At 37.1% G+C, this 14,913-nt stretch overlaps 1 protein-coding gene across 1 annotated transcript in view; it reads left to right on the top strand.

The window, feature by feature from the left end:
* Nucleotides 1–14,913, top strand: part of LOC102860228 (mediator of RNA polymerase II transcription subunit 13-like) — a 47,916-nt gene that overhangs the window by 26,649 nt on the left and 6,354 nt on the right. Inside the window, exon 4 of the mRNA XM_006902988.1 lies at nt 13,097–14,909. Coding sequence (XP_006903050.1) covers nt 13,097–14,909 — 1,813 coding nt within the window. The remainder of the gene's footprint in view (nt 1–13,096; nt 14,910–14,913) is intronic.

Here is a 14,913-nt window from a genome sequence, read left to right as displayed (position 1 = left end):
GACAGTTGGCTTAATTACTATTGGAAAATGCTTGTCATTCCTCTGTAGCATCTGGTCCCCACTGGACCCTCATCATTTCCTTCACCTCCTCCCCCCACCGACCAAACTGTGCAACTCTGCAACTGTATCCTGGCCCATCCTCACCCTTCTGCCCCCAACGCTCACCTCCTTGTACCCCCAATATGTTTTTCCCAATAAAAAAATATAAAAAAAATTTTACATTTTGTATCTGTTAGGTTTATGTGGATTTGTTTTGTGTTTTTCTCAGTAACAGTAAAATAAATTTGCACTGTTCTTATGTTCCATCAATTTGACTACAACTCATAGATACCTTTGTTGTTGTTATGTACCGTCAAGTCACTTGCAACACATAGTGATTCTATGTACAAAACACCCTGCTCTGTTCTGTGTCAATCTTATTGTCTCTGACAATAAGACCTGACCTATCCTGATTATCCCAGTCACTGAACTAATCTATCTCATTGAGGATCTTTTTCTTTTGTGCTGTCCCTCCACTCTCCCAAGCATGATGTCCCTCTCCAAGGACTGATCCTGCCTTGCAATATGTCCAAAGTATGTCAGACAAAGCTTCAGAATCCCTACCTCCAAAGAGTAGCCTGGCTTTACCCTCTCCAGGATGAACTTGTTTGGCTTTAATCAGGCGTACCTTACTTTAGACTGATGTTGTTGTTTGGCATCATCGAGTTGAATATGACTCACAGTGACCTTATGAACAAAAGATCTGAACCCTTTTCTATCCAGCACCATCCTCATATTTCCAGACACACAAGAGCCCTTTACAACAGTCACCATGTCACCTTACCTAGTTGAGGGTCTTTCTTTACATATCCAATCAATTCTCCAGCCTTCCCTGCATCATGTCCTTCTCCAAGGAATAGCAACTTCTAGCAACATGCCCAAAGCATGTGAGGTTAAGCTTCATCATTCTTGCACTCGGGCTGCATCCACTCCAACACATATCTGTTCTCTTGGCTGTCAATGCTCTTCTTCAACATTGAATGACCCAGAAAGCATCAAAAGAAGATGGAAGGAACACACAGTGTCACTGTACCAAAATGAATTGATCGACACTGAAAAATTTCTGGAAGTACCATATGAACAAGAGCCAATGGTAATGAAGGAGGAAACAGAAGCTATTTTGAAAACATTGACAATAAATAAGGACCCAGGAGCAGATGGTTACCAATTGGTTTATTTCCATTAACAGATGTAGTCTTAGATGTACTCACCAATCTGTGCCAGGTAATTTGGAGGACAGCTTTGAGGCCAACAAATTGGAAGAGGTCCATATTTGTTCCCATTTCCAAGAGGGTGATCTTGCTGAACGTATAAACTATCGAACAATACCATTAATATCACAAGCAAGCAAAATACTACTGAAGATCATTTAAAAAGTTAGAACAGTACATAGAGGACTGACAGAAGTTCAAGTAGGATTTAGAAGAGGTTGTGACATCAGCGATATAATTATTGATGTCAGATTGATTCCAACTGAAAGTAAAGAATACCAGAATAATATGTATGTATACTTTATTGATTATGCAAAAGCATTTGACTGTGTGGATCATAACAAGCTGTGGCTGACATTGAGAAGAATGGAAATCCCAGAGCACTTATTTGTGCTCATGCAGAAATTATACTTGAACCTGGAGGCTATTGTGTGAACAGAGCAGGGGAACATCACATGGTTTAAAATTAAGAAGGGAGTGCAGCAGGGTTGTATTTTGTATTCTTCTCTATACCTATTTAATTTGTATGCTAAACAAATTATATGAGGAGCAGGACTCTTATGCAGAGAAGTGTGGCATCAGGATTGGGGAGAGACTCATCAACAACCTGCATTATGCAGATGACACAACCTTGCTTGCTGAAAGGGAGGAAGGCTTGATGCACTTATTACAGAAGATCAAGAATGCAGCCTTCAGTATGGAGTCAATCTCAATATCAAGAAAACAAAGATTCTTACCACTGTACTAATAGGCAGTGTTATGATGGATGGAGAGGAGATTGAAATAAGAGTTTCATCTTGCTTGGACCCACAATTAATGCCCTTGGTACCAGCAGTCAAGAAATAAGGAGATGCACTGCATTTGGAAAATGTGCAGTTAAAGACCTATCCAAATTATTGAGAAGTAATGATGTTGTATTTAGACTGATATCATTGATATTTACCATTCTGGAGAGCTCCTGGACAGCAGATTTTCACAATACAACTCTTCTTTTGATTTCATGACTGCTAATGCCAGGGAGGGTATTCCTTGTAAAGAGACATCAAGTTTGGAAGGATTGAGGGTCAGTTAAGGAGAAGAAGATATCCAATGAGATAGATTGACACTATTACTCCAACAATGGCCTCTAGTGTCTCAAAGATAATGAAGATGGCACAGAATAGAGAATAGTTTAGGTTGGCTGTTAATAGGGTCACTCGATTAAAGAGCACCTAATGACAACAATAGAACCAAAGGTGTCGATTGTGGATCTGAGCAAGATAAAGTCATTGACAACCTCAATCTTTTCTCCATATATGATGATGCTTACTATTGTCCCAGTGATGAAGATTATTGCTTTCTTGGTATTGAGGTGCAATACACATTGAAGGCTACAGTCCTTAATCATCAACAATAACATTTAAAGTCCTCCTCATTTTCAGCAAGCAAAGTTATATAATTTTCATAACACAAGTTTTTAAAGAGTATTCTTTCAATATTAATGCCACATTCTTTTGATCAAGGCAAGGTTATCAGATAATTTTATCAGTATATAGATTGAAAAGCTATGGAAAAAGAATATATCCCTGTTGGACTACTTTCTTTATTTTAAACCATGCAGTGTTCCCTTACCTGTTGAATAAAAGCTTTCTGGTCTAAGTATAGGTTTCACTTGAACACAATTAAGAGTTCTGAGATTACCATTCTCCAAAATGGTAGCCACAATTTCCTGTGATTCACAAAGTCAAAGGCCTTTGCATAGCTGATAAAACACAAATGAACATCCTTCTAACATTCTCTACGTTCAGCCAAGGTCTATCTGGCATTTGCAATGATATACCTATGGCTACAGTCACTTCCAAACTAAGATTGTATTCCTGGAAGTATCTGTCGATGTACTGGTGCAGTCATTTTTATATAATTTTCAGCAAGATTTTGCTTTCATGTGATATTATTGATATTATTTTATAATTTCCACATTTTGTTGGATCAACTCTTTCTGGAATGGAAATTAATATGCATCTCTTCCAGTCAGTTGGCCAGGAAATTCTTCATATTTCTTGGCAGAGCCTGGTAATTACATCAAAATCTGCCATTATTTGTTGAAATATGTTTATTTATAGTCCATAAATTTCTTTGTCCTTATTCTTTACCAACTCATTTAGAGCAGCTTGAATTTCTTCCTTTCTTATTATTGCTTCTTGATCATATGTTACTTCTAGAAATAATTCCATGTCAGCTAATTCTTCTTTGGTACAGTAATTCTGTGTATTCCTTTCCTCTTCTTCACTTCTGATATTATTCATAATTTTGCCCATAAGTCTTTCTTTCTTTTCTTTGTCTTAATGAGCTGTCCTTTTAAATCTTCTGATAAATGTAGGCAAAATCAATTAATATATTCTCATGAATATAACGTGCCAAAGATCAAATACTGTTTAAGGCAGAGTTATAATTTTTAGACACCATTAAGATAATTTGTTTATAAATATGATATAAAATATTTTCAGTCCATTTTTGAGAAAATAATTTCTGAAATTGTTCTGTAATCATGATCTTTATTTGCATAAGAACATATTAAAATAATTTCAACATTACATTATCCTTTTTTCTTTCTGGCAGATAAAATTATTGTTTTTAAACTCAAGAGACTTTATTCTAGATTAGACTATCCTGCAGAACTAAAAGATAATAAAATTAGCACAATGGTCTGCATTCTTATGAGAGGCTCACTCCCACAGCCAGAACATATTGGGGCTGAAAACTGAGGGGCCTGCAACTTCCCAGCAGGTAAACTACTCCAGAACGAGTATTTGGCCATGAAGGCTGCTGGCCACAAAGACTCCAGGCCACAGGCCAAAGAGAAAAATAAACTTCAGGAGAGGAGGCTGCAATCAGAGAAAAGACTCAATTCCAGATCTAGCACACTAAAGTGCTAGCTAGCAAGTTTCTTGACCCCCTCTGGACAAAGCTGCTCTATTTTAGAAACCTGGCCACTTCGTGGCAGTCCTAAGAACATGATAGACTTCAGGAGAGGGGTTGTAGTCAAGTGGGAAATTCACTCTCAGAGCTAACATGTTGCGGGGCTGGAGAGTGAGGGAGCTGAAACTCCCAGGTAAGGAAATTGCTCCAGAATGGATGCCAGGCTACCTAGTGGCCAGCCTGCATACTGAAAAATACAATAGACTTCAGAGCAGATGTTTTTAGTCAGGGGCCTGGGGGCTGACTTTGGGAACTTTCTGTCACACCTCTAGACAGAAGCTATTCCAGACTTAAAAAACTGGTCACTACACTCTGCAGTCATAAGAAGATAATAAACTTGAGAGGAAGGGTCTACAACCAGGTAAGAAATTCACACCATGAGCTAGCACTTTGTGGAATTGTGGATTGAGGGCTCTGCAACCCTCCTACAAGAAAATTGTTCCACCTGGTAACCTGGCCTCCAAGGATGTAGCCCACAGATCAAAGAGGGCAATAGACTTCAGGAGAGGTTTTTAAATCAGGGAAATGACTCACTTTCAGAGCCAGCACAGTATAGTACTAGCTCAGGACCTTCCTGCCACTCACTTTGGACAGAAGTTGCTCCAGTTCAGGAATCTGGTCATCCTACTATACAGATCTAAAGAAACAATAGACTTTAGAAGAGAGGGTACAATCAGGTGAGAAATTCACTCTTAGAACAAATACATGTGGAGCTGGGGAATGAGGGGTTTGCAACTCCCCAGCAAGAAACCGGTTTCAGGTGGTTACTTAGCCACCATAGAGACCAGCCCACAAACCAAAAATGACAATAGAATATCAGAGACAGGGCTACATTCAAGCAAGAAACTCTTTATCAGAGTTAGCACATCAAAGTTGTGAGGAGAGAGCTGCCTGCCACCCTCCTGGATAGAAACTACTCAGTCAGGAACCTGGCCTTACTACTCTGAAGACCAAAGAGGACAATAATCTTCAGGAAGAGGGCACAATGAGGTGATATTCCTTTAGAATGGTACTGTAGATCATAAAGAATCTGAAGGGCCTTAGGAAAGGCAAACTTTTATGCTCTAATGGCTCAGAAAGGGTTTCCAACCCAATGAGTAGATGTAGACAGAACACTTTAAACTTGTAACTAATTAACAGCATCATAAAGATAAAGAACTGCCAACATCCAAGCATACAATAGAAATGGCCCAACATAAACTATGAATACTTCACATAATGTCATGAGGCCAGCAGGCAGCTTCAAATACTGTGCAAAGAAAAAAAAAACCACAAAAAATATTCTCTTAAAAATAATAAATAAAAATGGAATATATTGAAGATCCAGTAACTGCTCTAGAGACAGGTAGGAAAAATAAATATATTGTCATATATTGACATGGAACTATATGAACAGCTACAGAACACGGTACAAATGATGGAAGAAAAAAGGAAAGCTATAAATTAAATAAAGTGAATATCCCAGAGACAGGGAATAAGGAAAACAAACAAACAAACAAAAATATATTGATATGAAATTAATGAACAGCTACAGAAGAAGGTGCAAATGAAGGAAGAGAGAAGGAAAACCATAAAGAAATAAAATACTCCAGAAAAAAAGGAAACAATAAATATAAACATATAGATAAAGAGGGATATGAATTATTATGGAAGAAACTGTCAAAGATGGAAGAAAGAATTGAAACAACTTTAAAAATCATCACAAGACAAAGAGGGTACAGTCAAATGCAGTACTGGAAATAACAGAAATATATGAAAGCATAATCCAGAATATAAGACCAAAATGGCAGACATGTCCAATATGCTGAAGAGACAAACTGCAGAGAAGAAGAGATGGGACAGAGAGTCAGTAAGATAAAAGACAAGAATATCAATGGGAACATACTAGAAGACAAGTCAAAGAGGAGACAAAAAGAAGTCAAGCAAACATTGGAATCATTTGGGACAACAACAAAAGAATCAACCATACATATGATCTGAATTTCAGAATATTATAGAGGCAGAAATTGTGGAAAAGGTACTAGAAGAAAACTTCCTGGCATTATGAAGAGTGAGGAAATCTACTTTGAAAAAGCTCAGTGAATCACAGACTACACCCCAAAAGAAAAAAGCATCAATACATGCCATAGCTAAATTCACCAAAATCAAAGATAAAGAAAGAATACTAAAAGCAGCACAAGAAAAACAAAGTCATGTACAGAGGAGAACCAACTAGGTTAAGTTCTGGTTTTTCAGCAGAAGCCATATTGTAAAAGACGACAATGGGATGGCATATACAGAAAGTATAACTGCCAAAGTTCCTGTAAGCAGTAAAACTGTCCATCAAACATGAGGGCAAAATTAGATCTTTTGGAGAAAAACAGGAACTTATGTAACCTGTGAAGACAACATCAACTCTACAAGAAATTCTAAGCGATTCCCTTCACACAAGACACCAAAGGAATGTGGCTAGACCATGTAACCAGAAATAACATAAAGAGAAACACATCAACATGACAGCAAAAAAAAACCCCTAACCTGTCAACTATAATACTTAATGTGAATTGATTAAATGCACCAATTAAGAGAAAAGGAGTAGCAGAATGAATGAAAAAGAAAGTTCATCAATATGTTGCCTATATGAGACACATCTAAGAAATGGTGGAAGATACTGAGATGAACAATATACACACAATGAACTGCTCAAAATCAACAACAAATAGAGATATGCAAATAAAAACTATAATGAGATACTATCTCACCCCAGTAGCCAAGGCAAAGTTTAACATGACAGCAAACAATAAATTATGGAGAGGACATGGAGAGATGAGAACAGTCATACACTGTGGGTGGGTTTGTAAAATGGTATAATCATTCGGGAAGGCAGTTTGTTATTTCCTCAAAAAGTTGAACCTAGAAATTCCATAAGACACAGACATTCCATTGCAAAGAATATACTCTGAAGATAATGGAACTGGGACACAGCTGGAAATTTGTACACTGATGTTCATAACTGTAAGTTACAATAGCAAGAACATAGAAAGAGTTTAGATGCCCATCAACAAATTAATAGATTGAGAAAGTATGGTAGATTCATACAATGGAATAATTTTCAACATTCTGGAGAAACTTTTAAAAAGTTCTATATAAAATGGGAGCAGATAAAAACCATCATGCTGAGTGAACTATTTCACATTTATAAGGACAAATGCTGAATAAGACCATTATTATAAAAAGAGAAGAAATGGGAAGGAGAAGAGAATAGGGAGGCTTGGGTGGGGCATCATGAAATTGCAGAGTTTGGTGGGAGCAAGGACAGGGTGAAGGAATGAAGAAAGATCCAGTGGGGACATAGAAAGACAGAGTGATAGTGGGCATAAATCAATGGTGACTGGTTTTATAAAGCAATGTATGGGAATTATCATATGAAACACAATGTGAATGATATAATATATGAAACATAATGTTTATGAATAGAACATTATCTTTATGCATTTTTATTCAAACCAACATATATATAATTTTTAAAAATATATAAAAAAGAAGACATTTAGTCTATATAATGGGTTTGTAAAAAGAGCAAAGGATGTGTAGGACACTGTCCCAGTCAACAACATCAACACAAAACAATTCCCTTAAAGTCAGATATGCTCTTGCTCCCAGGGGTCTTTCTACTCATTTCAACAATCTTACTACTCTTCTGGGTAGGAAATCCAAAGTAATCATTCACATGCCACACAGAATCATATATTAAGTCAAAAGTTTATAATTCATGTTGGTAGTAAGATAAAATCACTCAGTCAATAAATGTTCTGAAATGTGCTCATAGAAGCCTCAGCCTTGAGCTTTGAGGCTTTAAGCCAATGTTATAGAACTCTCAGTCCTAAAATTATGTCTCTATGACCCCCTCCCATTGTCCAACACACTTGGACAAAGTGTCCCAGTTCTGATTCCGTGAAGTACCAGTCCTAAGATCCACTCCATCTTGCATAATGTCTGGTTTTCTGCTGAAGTTGCTATGACTGCTGCTCCAGTAAGCCTTTGTCTAAGAGGCACAGGAATGACTGGCCGACAAGGACATGTTGCATTCTCTTGATTATTCTTTACTAGTAGTGAGGTTCTCCCATTCTGCTGATGGATCGGCTCAGTTTAATGGAGAGACTAGCCAATGCCCTTATGTATAGCCTAACATGCCCTATTCACCCATCCATATGACAGAGTCAGTCAATGGTTTGGGAAACATTAAACCTTTAACATCTCAGGGTTACATATATTTGAAAGTACAAGCTTACTGAATAGATAGATAATCTCTGCTTTTCAGAATGGAAACTGAATTCAGTAATAGGCAGCAAGCATATCTGATAGCAAGTTTATTTGTAGGTAATTTTACTTCCAAATATAGTATGAAGGAAAACAAAATTATATTCTTCATAGCTGTGCATTCAATTTTATGCTGGTATTAACCCTATGATTATTCATTTAATGCCAGGTCAACAACTACACACTTGACTTTCTCAAACAATTCTGTCAAAAATCCTTACTATTTTCCTCATTGTTCCTGCCACTCTTATTTCACTACACCATCTGTTCAGAAGTACCTGTAAGCATCATGCCAGCCTTTTATCTTACCAAGCAAGAAGCTCTGATTCTCATGGCAGGAAGAAGCTGAGTGAGGGGGTGTGAGTGTCCTTGTTGTTTCTATGTGCCATCAAGTCACCTGTGACTATAACTACCCTATGTACAACAGCTCTATCCTGAGCCAACCTCACTCTCTCTGAGACACCTACTGCCATAACCCCATTTCATCGAGGGTCTTGCATTCTTGCACTGTCCCTCCGCTATTCCAAGCATGACTTTCTTCTATAAGAACTGATCCCTCCTTGTAACATGCCCACAGTATGTTAAACGGAGCTTCAGAATCCTTGCATCCAGGAATACTCTGGTCTCACCCTCTCTATGAGAAACTTGTTTATCTTCCTAGCAGTCTTTTTTTATAATTAGTTGTTGCTCAAAGTAATATGTTTGGTGGATGCATTTAAATTAAAATTAAAAATATTATTTTGGGAGCATATAAAGTTTCCATTGATAATGAAAACTGCAAGGGGGAAACGCATACTAATGAAATAGCAAATAAAATTATGACTTACAAGAAATGGAAATTCATTCATGTTGTAGTTTCTGTTTTTCTTTCCTTTCTATGCTCTCAGGCCAAATTTTAGTTAATTTTGGGATGAACATTCTTTTTTAAGTGGTACAGCAGTGGTCGATATCTTTGCTGTACTGGAGTAACTTGGAGTTGCTGTGATGCTGAAGACCTTGCCATAGATTTTTTAAACAACATAATAGTTACCCATCATAGGTAGTGTTTGATGGAGCTTCCAGATTAATTCAGCTTTAAAAGCAGGAGTGGCATCCACTTCCTAAGCCATATGCCTCTGGAAACTCTATGAACAAAGAAAACCAGTGATAGTTACAGAACAGGGTTCAGGTCTTGTGTTCATAGTGTTGCTATGAGTCGCCCTCGACTCGACGGCACTTAATAACAAAACAACAACAACATGCTGCAAACTAGATCTTTGTGTTCTCTACAACCTCAGATATTACATAGCTTTTTTACTTTAAAATTTTATAAATACTTTTAGGCAATCAACATACAATCTTGAAACACTGTTTCTATTGGATTATAAACTGTTAGCACTATGTTTTAAGTGGTACTTGATATTTCAGTCAATGGCCATTTCACTGAGGACTGGTCTTTTCACTCACTCATCCTGTAATAAACTGTTTTCTAACTTAGGAGAATAATAATTTATTTCCATAATGTGGCTAAATACTTAACCATAGAGGTGCACCAGAAGTGAACGTATATTTCTACTAAACCACTTGAATAATACCCATTGGGAAGTGAGTTTAATGTCAGTTCTATTCTTGATGTAACAAGTGCTCTTCGGTGAGCTGTGCTCTTTGGTGAGCTGAGCTCTTAATGAGATTATTTGTAAGCATAATGGGAAGTATGGAATTGTGCCAATTGAAAGGCCAATGTAAGAGGAATAATAAGAATGAATAACAAGGAAAGGAAACAGGTAGACCAAGGAAATTGGACACTTTGAGAACTCTGTAAAATCAAGTGAGTGAATTATAGCTGTAACAGGATGTTTAATGGTAATTATTGATGTGTTTTATACTCAGGAGTGTGAAAGTCACTTTATACATTCTCATTTTGATAATTAAGAATAATTTATGAGCTTGTCACCTTTCCTCTTTCAAATGGCAAGCCTCCAAATGTCTTCTGAACAATCACACTTTAGAGGAAGTTAAAATAGACAAAGCTTTCAGAGAAGCCTGCTCATATTTCAAAGCTATGGCTCTGAAAGACATATTTTAGAAGATAATTTTTGTTGTATTTTCTTAATTTCAATATTTTTTATTAGAGAGAGATGAAGGGTATATTCAATGGTGGCATTACAGTTGCTAAATTTCTTATAATTCTAATTCTTGGCTACCTATTTACAACAGAACGAAACTGTACCATTCTAACAATGGTTGCAACATTTTAGTAAATTGTAGTATCCAGGTAACTGAGGATCTTTCTGTTTTTAACTGATTATCTGCTTTCCTAAGCATAGTATCCCACTCTAGGAACTAGTTCCTACTAACGATATTCTCACTTCTAAAAAGAATTCTTTTTGTACTTATGAGACAGATTTATTTGTTCTTCCAGTATCCTTTAGTTAGCTTAATATTCTTCATAGTTGTTGTTGTCAGTTTTCATTGAGTTGAGCATGACTCATAGTGACTCTATGAACAAAAAACCTGAGTTTCCAGAGGCATGTTGTTTTGGAAATGGATGCCACTCCTGCTTCCAACATCATAATTCAAAGGCATCAACTCTTCTCCAGTCATATTTATCTTTTCCCAACTTTGATGTACAAATGACATATTTAAACACAACTAAGTTCAAGAAGACCTGACCCTGTTAAATGACATTTTTCTGCCCAACCTTTTAAAGAAGTCTTTTAGAGCAGATTTGTCCAAAGCAATACGTCTATTAATAACTTCATTCCTGCTTCCATGACCATTTATTGTTGATTCAAGTAAAATGAAATCTCTGGCAACTTCTATTTTTTTCTTATTTTATCATAATGATATTTGGTCCAACTGTGGGGACTTTTCTTTATGCTAAAGCATAAGGTATATTGAAGACTGTAATATTTTCTCTTCTTCAATATGTCTTCAAGTTCTTTGGTTTTAGTTATCTTTTATAAAAGGTTCTTTGTTTTCATTTGTATCACTTGCATATTAAAAGGTCTTAATAAATCTTTATCCAATCTTGTCTCTGCATTCTTCTTCATGTGCTCCAATTTCTGAGACAATTTTCTCTGCACAGAGATTGAGTGTGAATGGTGAAAGGCTACAACAGATATATTTGAAGCTTGATTTTAAAGACTCAATATTCCTATCATCTTTGGTTTTGTTTTATTGATCTATTATGCACATATTCTGAGTAAGCATACTTGCTCTTTGTGTCATTTTTCATAATACTGCAAAATATTTTATACTCCACTCAGTCAAATTCATTTGTTTAGTCAATAAAACAAAAGTAAACATCTTTTGAGGATTCTTCGCTTTCAGTCAAGTCTACCTGACATCAAAATGTTGTCCATACCTCAATATTCCTTTCTGAATGTGGCTTAAGTTTCTAACAGTTTTCCCCTAAGCATTACAACCCCCATTTATCAATTATCTTCAACAAAAATTTACTCGTGCATGATTATTGTTGTTGTTTTTTGAGTACTGTCAAGTCAAAATAGCTGACCTTCAAGCAGATTTCCAGAGAAAGTTTATTGTCCATCTTTCTCCCTCAGAGTAGTTGGTGTATTCTGTGTGCCTTTAAGATTGCAGCACAGCTTCTTACCATTAGATAACTAGGCTCCCTTCTGTGTAACAGTAGTGGTATTTTTTAATATATTCTTTGTGATGTTGGGTCATGTTCTGTAAGCATAAAATATCTAAGTCTGCTGGACATGCAGCAGTCCTACTTATTTCTAGATATGCATACATCTGGACTTTAGTGTTCCAGCTATTTGTTAAAACATCACAATTGGTATTCCCTCAATCCCTGAAGTCTCTTTTTCATTAATACATTTTCTACATCTTGTTCTTCTTTAGTATATCATTATTGATCACACGCTGATTATTGTTAATGTCAGTGACTAAGCTATGACTAATAATTACCCTATGAAAAACAGATAAGAATCTTATCCTATCTTGAGCCATCATGACAATCTCCAGTATGCTTGAGCACACGGTTATAGTCAACATGTCAGTCCATCTCCTTGAGGGTCTTCCTATCCTCCACCTTGCTAAGTATGATGGCTTTTTATAATTTTTTATAGTATTCTTATTTATTTACAGAGTTTAAATATATTGTTTTCCACAAAAAGATCCTTCCTATTTCCTTCACCCCACTCATCCATCAAATTTTGCAACCCTATGATTAACATGCTGCCGCCTCATCCTCACTCCTGTATTTCCCCCATTCACCTTGGATCCTTATACTTATTAAGTTCTGGTACCTCCTGACAAGATGTCCAAAGTGTATGAGATAGAGTTTTACTATCTTTGTCTGGAGGAGTACCCTCGTTACCCCTCCTTCAATGCAGACTTGTTTGCACTTTTGGCAGGCCATGAGATAGAAAGTCTTCCCTAATACCATGTTTCAAAGGCATATATTCATCCTCTGTCATCCTATTCATGCAAGCTTTCAGCCACCTAGGAAAAAAATGAAAATACTATGGCTTGGATTAGGTGCACATTAGTCTTGAAACTGAAATTACTGCTCTTTGGTATTTTTGAGAGATCCTTCACAGCAGATTTTCCCAATGCAAAACTTCTTTTAATCACTTAAGAGCCTCCTAGCAGTGCACCTCCTAGTAACAGTGGAACTGGAATTCTTCCTTCTCCATCCACTCCTAGGTTTTCAACTCCAAGGACTCCAAGGACTCCTCGGACTCCTTGTGGAGCTGGTGGACCTTCTAGTGCTCAAGGTTCAGTCAAATATGAAAATTCAGACTTGTATTCACCAGCTTCTACTCCATCCACATGCAGACCCCTTAATTCTGTTGAACCTGCAACTGTTCCTTCCATCCCTGAAGCACACAGTCTTTATGTAAACCTCATTCTTTCAGAATCAGTTATGAATTTGTTTAAAGACTGTAACTTTGATAGTTGCTGTATCTGTGTCTGCAATATGAATATCAAGGGTGCCGATGTTGGAGTTTACATTCCAGATCCGACACAGGAAGCCCAGTATAGGTGTACCTGTGGATTCAGTGCTGTCATGAACAGAAAATTTGGAAACAATTCAGGATTATTTCTTGAAGATGAACTAGATATCATAGGACACAACACAGAATGTGGTAAAGAAGCAGAAAAACATTTTGAAACTCTCAGGGCTACCTCGGCTGAACATGTTAATGGAGGACTTAAGGAATCTGAAAAATTGCCTGATGAATTAATACTGTTGCTACAAGATCAGTGCACTAATTTATTTTCACCCTTTGGAGCAGCAGACCAAGATCTTTTTCCAAAAATTGGTGTGATTAACAATTGGGTACGAGTTGAAGAACGGGACTGTTGCAATGATTGCTACCTTGCGTTAGAACATGGGCGTCAGTTCATGGATAATATGTCAGGAGGAAAAGTTGATGAAGCACTTGTGAAAAGTTCATGTTTGTATCTCTGGTCCAAAAGAAATGTTATAGATGTGAGTATGCCATGTTCACAGGATATACTTCGAATGCTCCTTTCTCTTCAACCAGTTCTTCAGGATGCTATTCAGAAAAAAAGAACAGTAAGGCCTTGGGGGGTTCAAGGTCCTCTCACTTGGCAACAGTTTCATAAAATGGCTGGTCGAGGCTCTTATGGAACTGATGAATCCCCAGAACCACTGCCAATCCCCACATTTCTGTTGGGTTATGATTATGAGTTTCTGGTGCTTTCTCCATTTGCTCTTCCTTATTGGGAGAGACTTATGCTGGAACCCTATGGATATCAAAGAGATATAGCCTATGTTGAACTGTGTCCTGAAAATGAAGCCTTGTTAAATGGAGCCAAAAGCTTTTTCAGAGATCTTACTGCAATTTATGAGTCCTGTCGATTAGGACAACATAGACCTATTTCACGACTGTTGACAGATGGCATCATGAAAGTTGGATCTACAGCATCAAAGAAACTGTCAGAACATTTGGTAACAGAATGGTTTTCTCAGGCAGCTGATTGTAACAATGAAGCATTTTCTAAACTCAAGCTTTATGCACAAGTCTGCAGATATGACCTAGGTCCTTATCTTGCTTCTCAGCCATTGGATAGCACGCTGCTTTCCCAGTCAAATTTAGTTGTCCCTACAAGTCAGTCTTCGATTACTTCACCTCAGATGACAAATACTGGAAATGCTAACACTCCATCCACCACCCTTGCATCTGCAGCAAGCAACACTGTGACATTGACTTCAAGTGGTGCCATGTCTTCTTCAGTTGCCACAGCTAACTCAACTTTGACCACAGCTTCAACTTCATCTTCGTCATCTTCCAACTTGAATAGTGGAGTATCATCAAATAAACTAACTTCATTTCCACCCTTTGGCAGTATGAATAGTAGTGCTGCACCATCCATGTCTACACAGACAACTACAGTTCAGAATAGCCAGCTAGGAGGGCAACAGTCA

The sequence above is a fragment of the Elephantulus edwardii genome, unplaced genomic scaffold (assembly GCF_000299155.1).
Source record: "Elephantulus edwardii isolate Elephantulus edwardi_28Jun2011 unplaced genomic scaffold, EleEdw1.0 scaffold00488, whole genome shotgun sequence".
NCBI lineage: Eukaryota > Metazoa > Chordata > Mammalia > Macroscelidea > Macroscelididae > Elephantulus > Elephantulus edwardii.
This window is presented reverse-complemented; position numbering and strand designations above follow the sequence as displayed.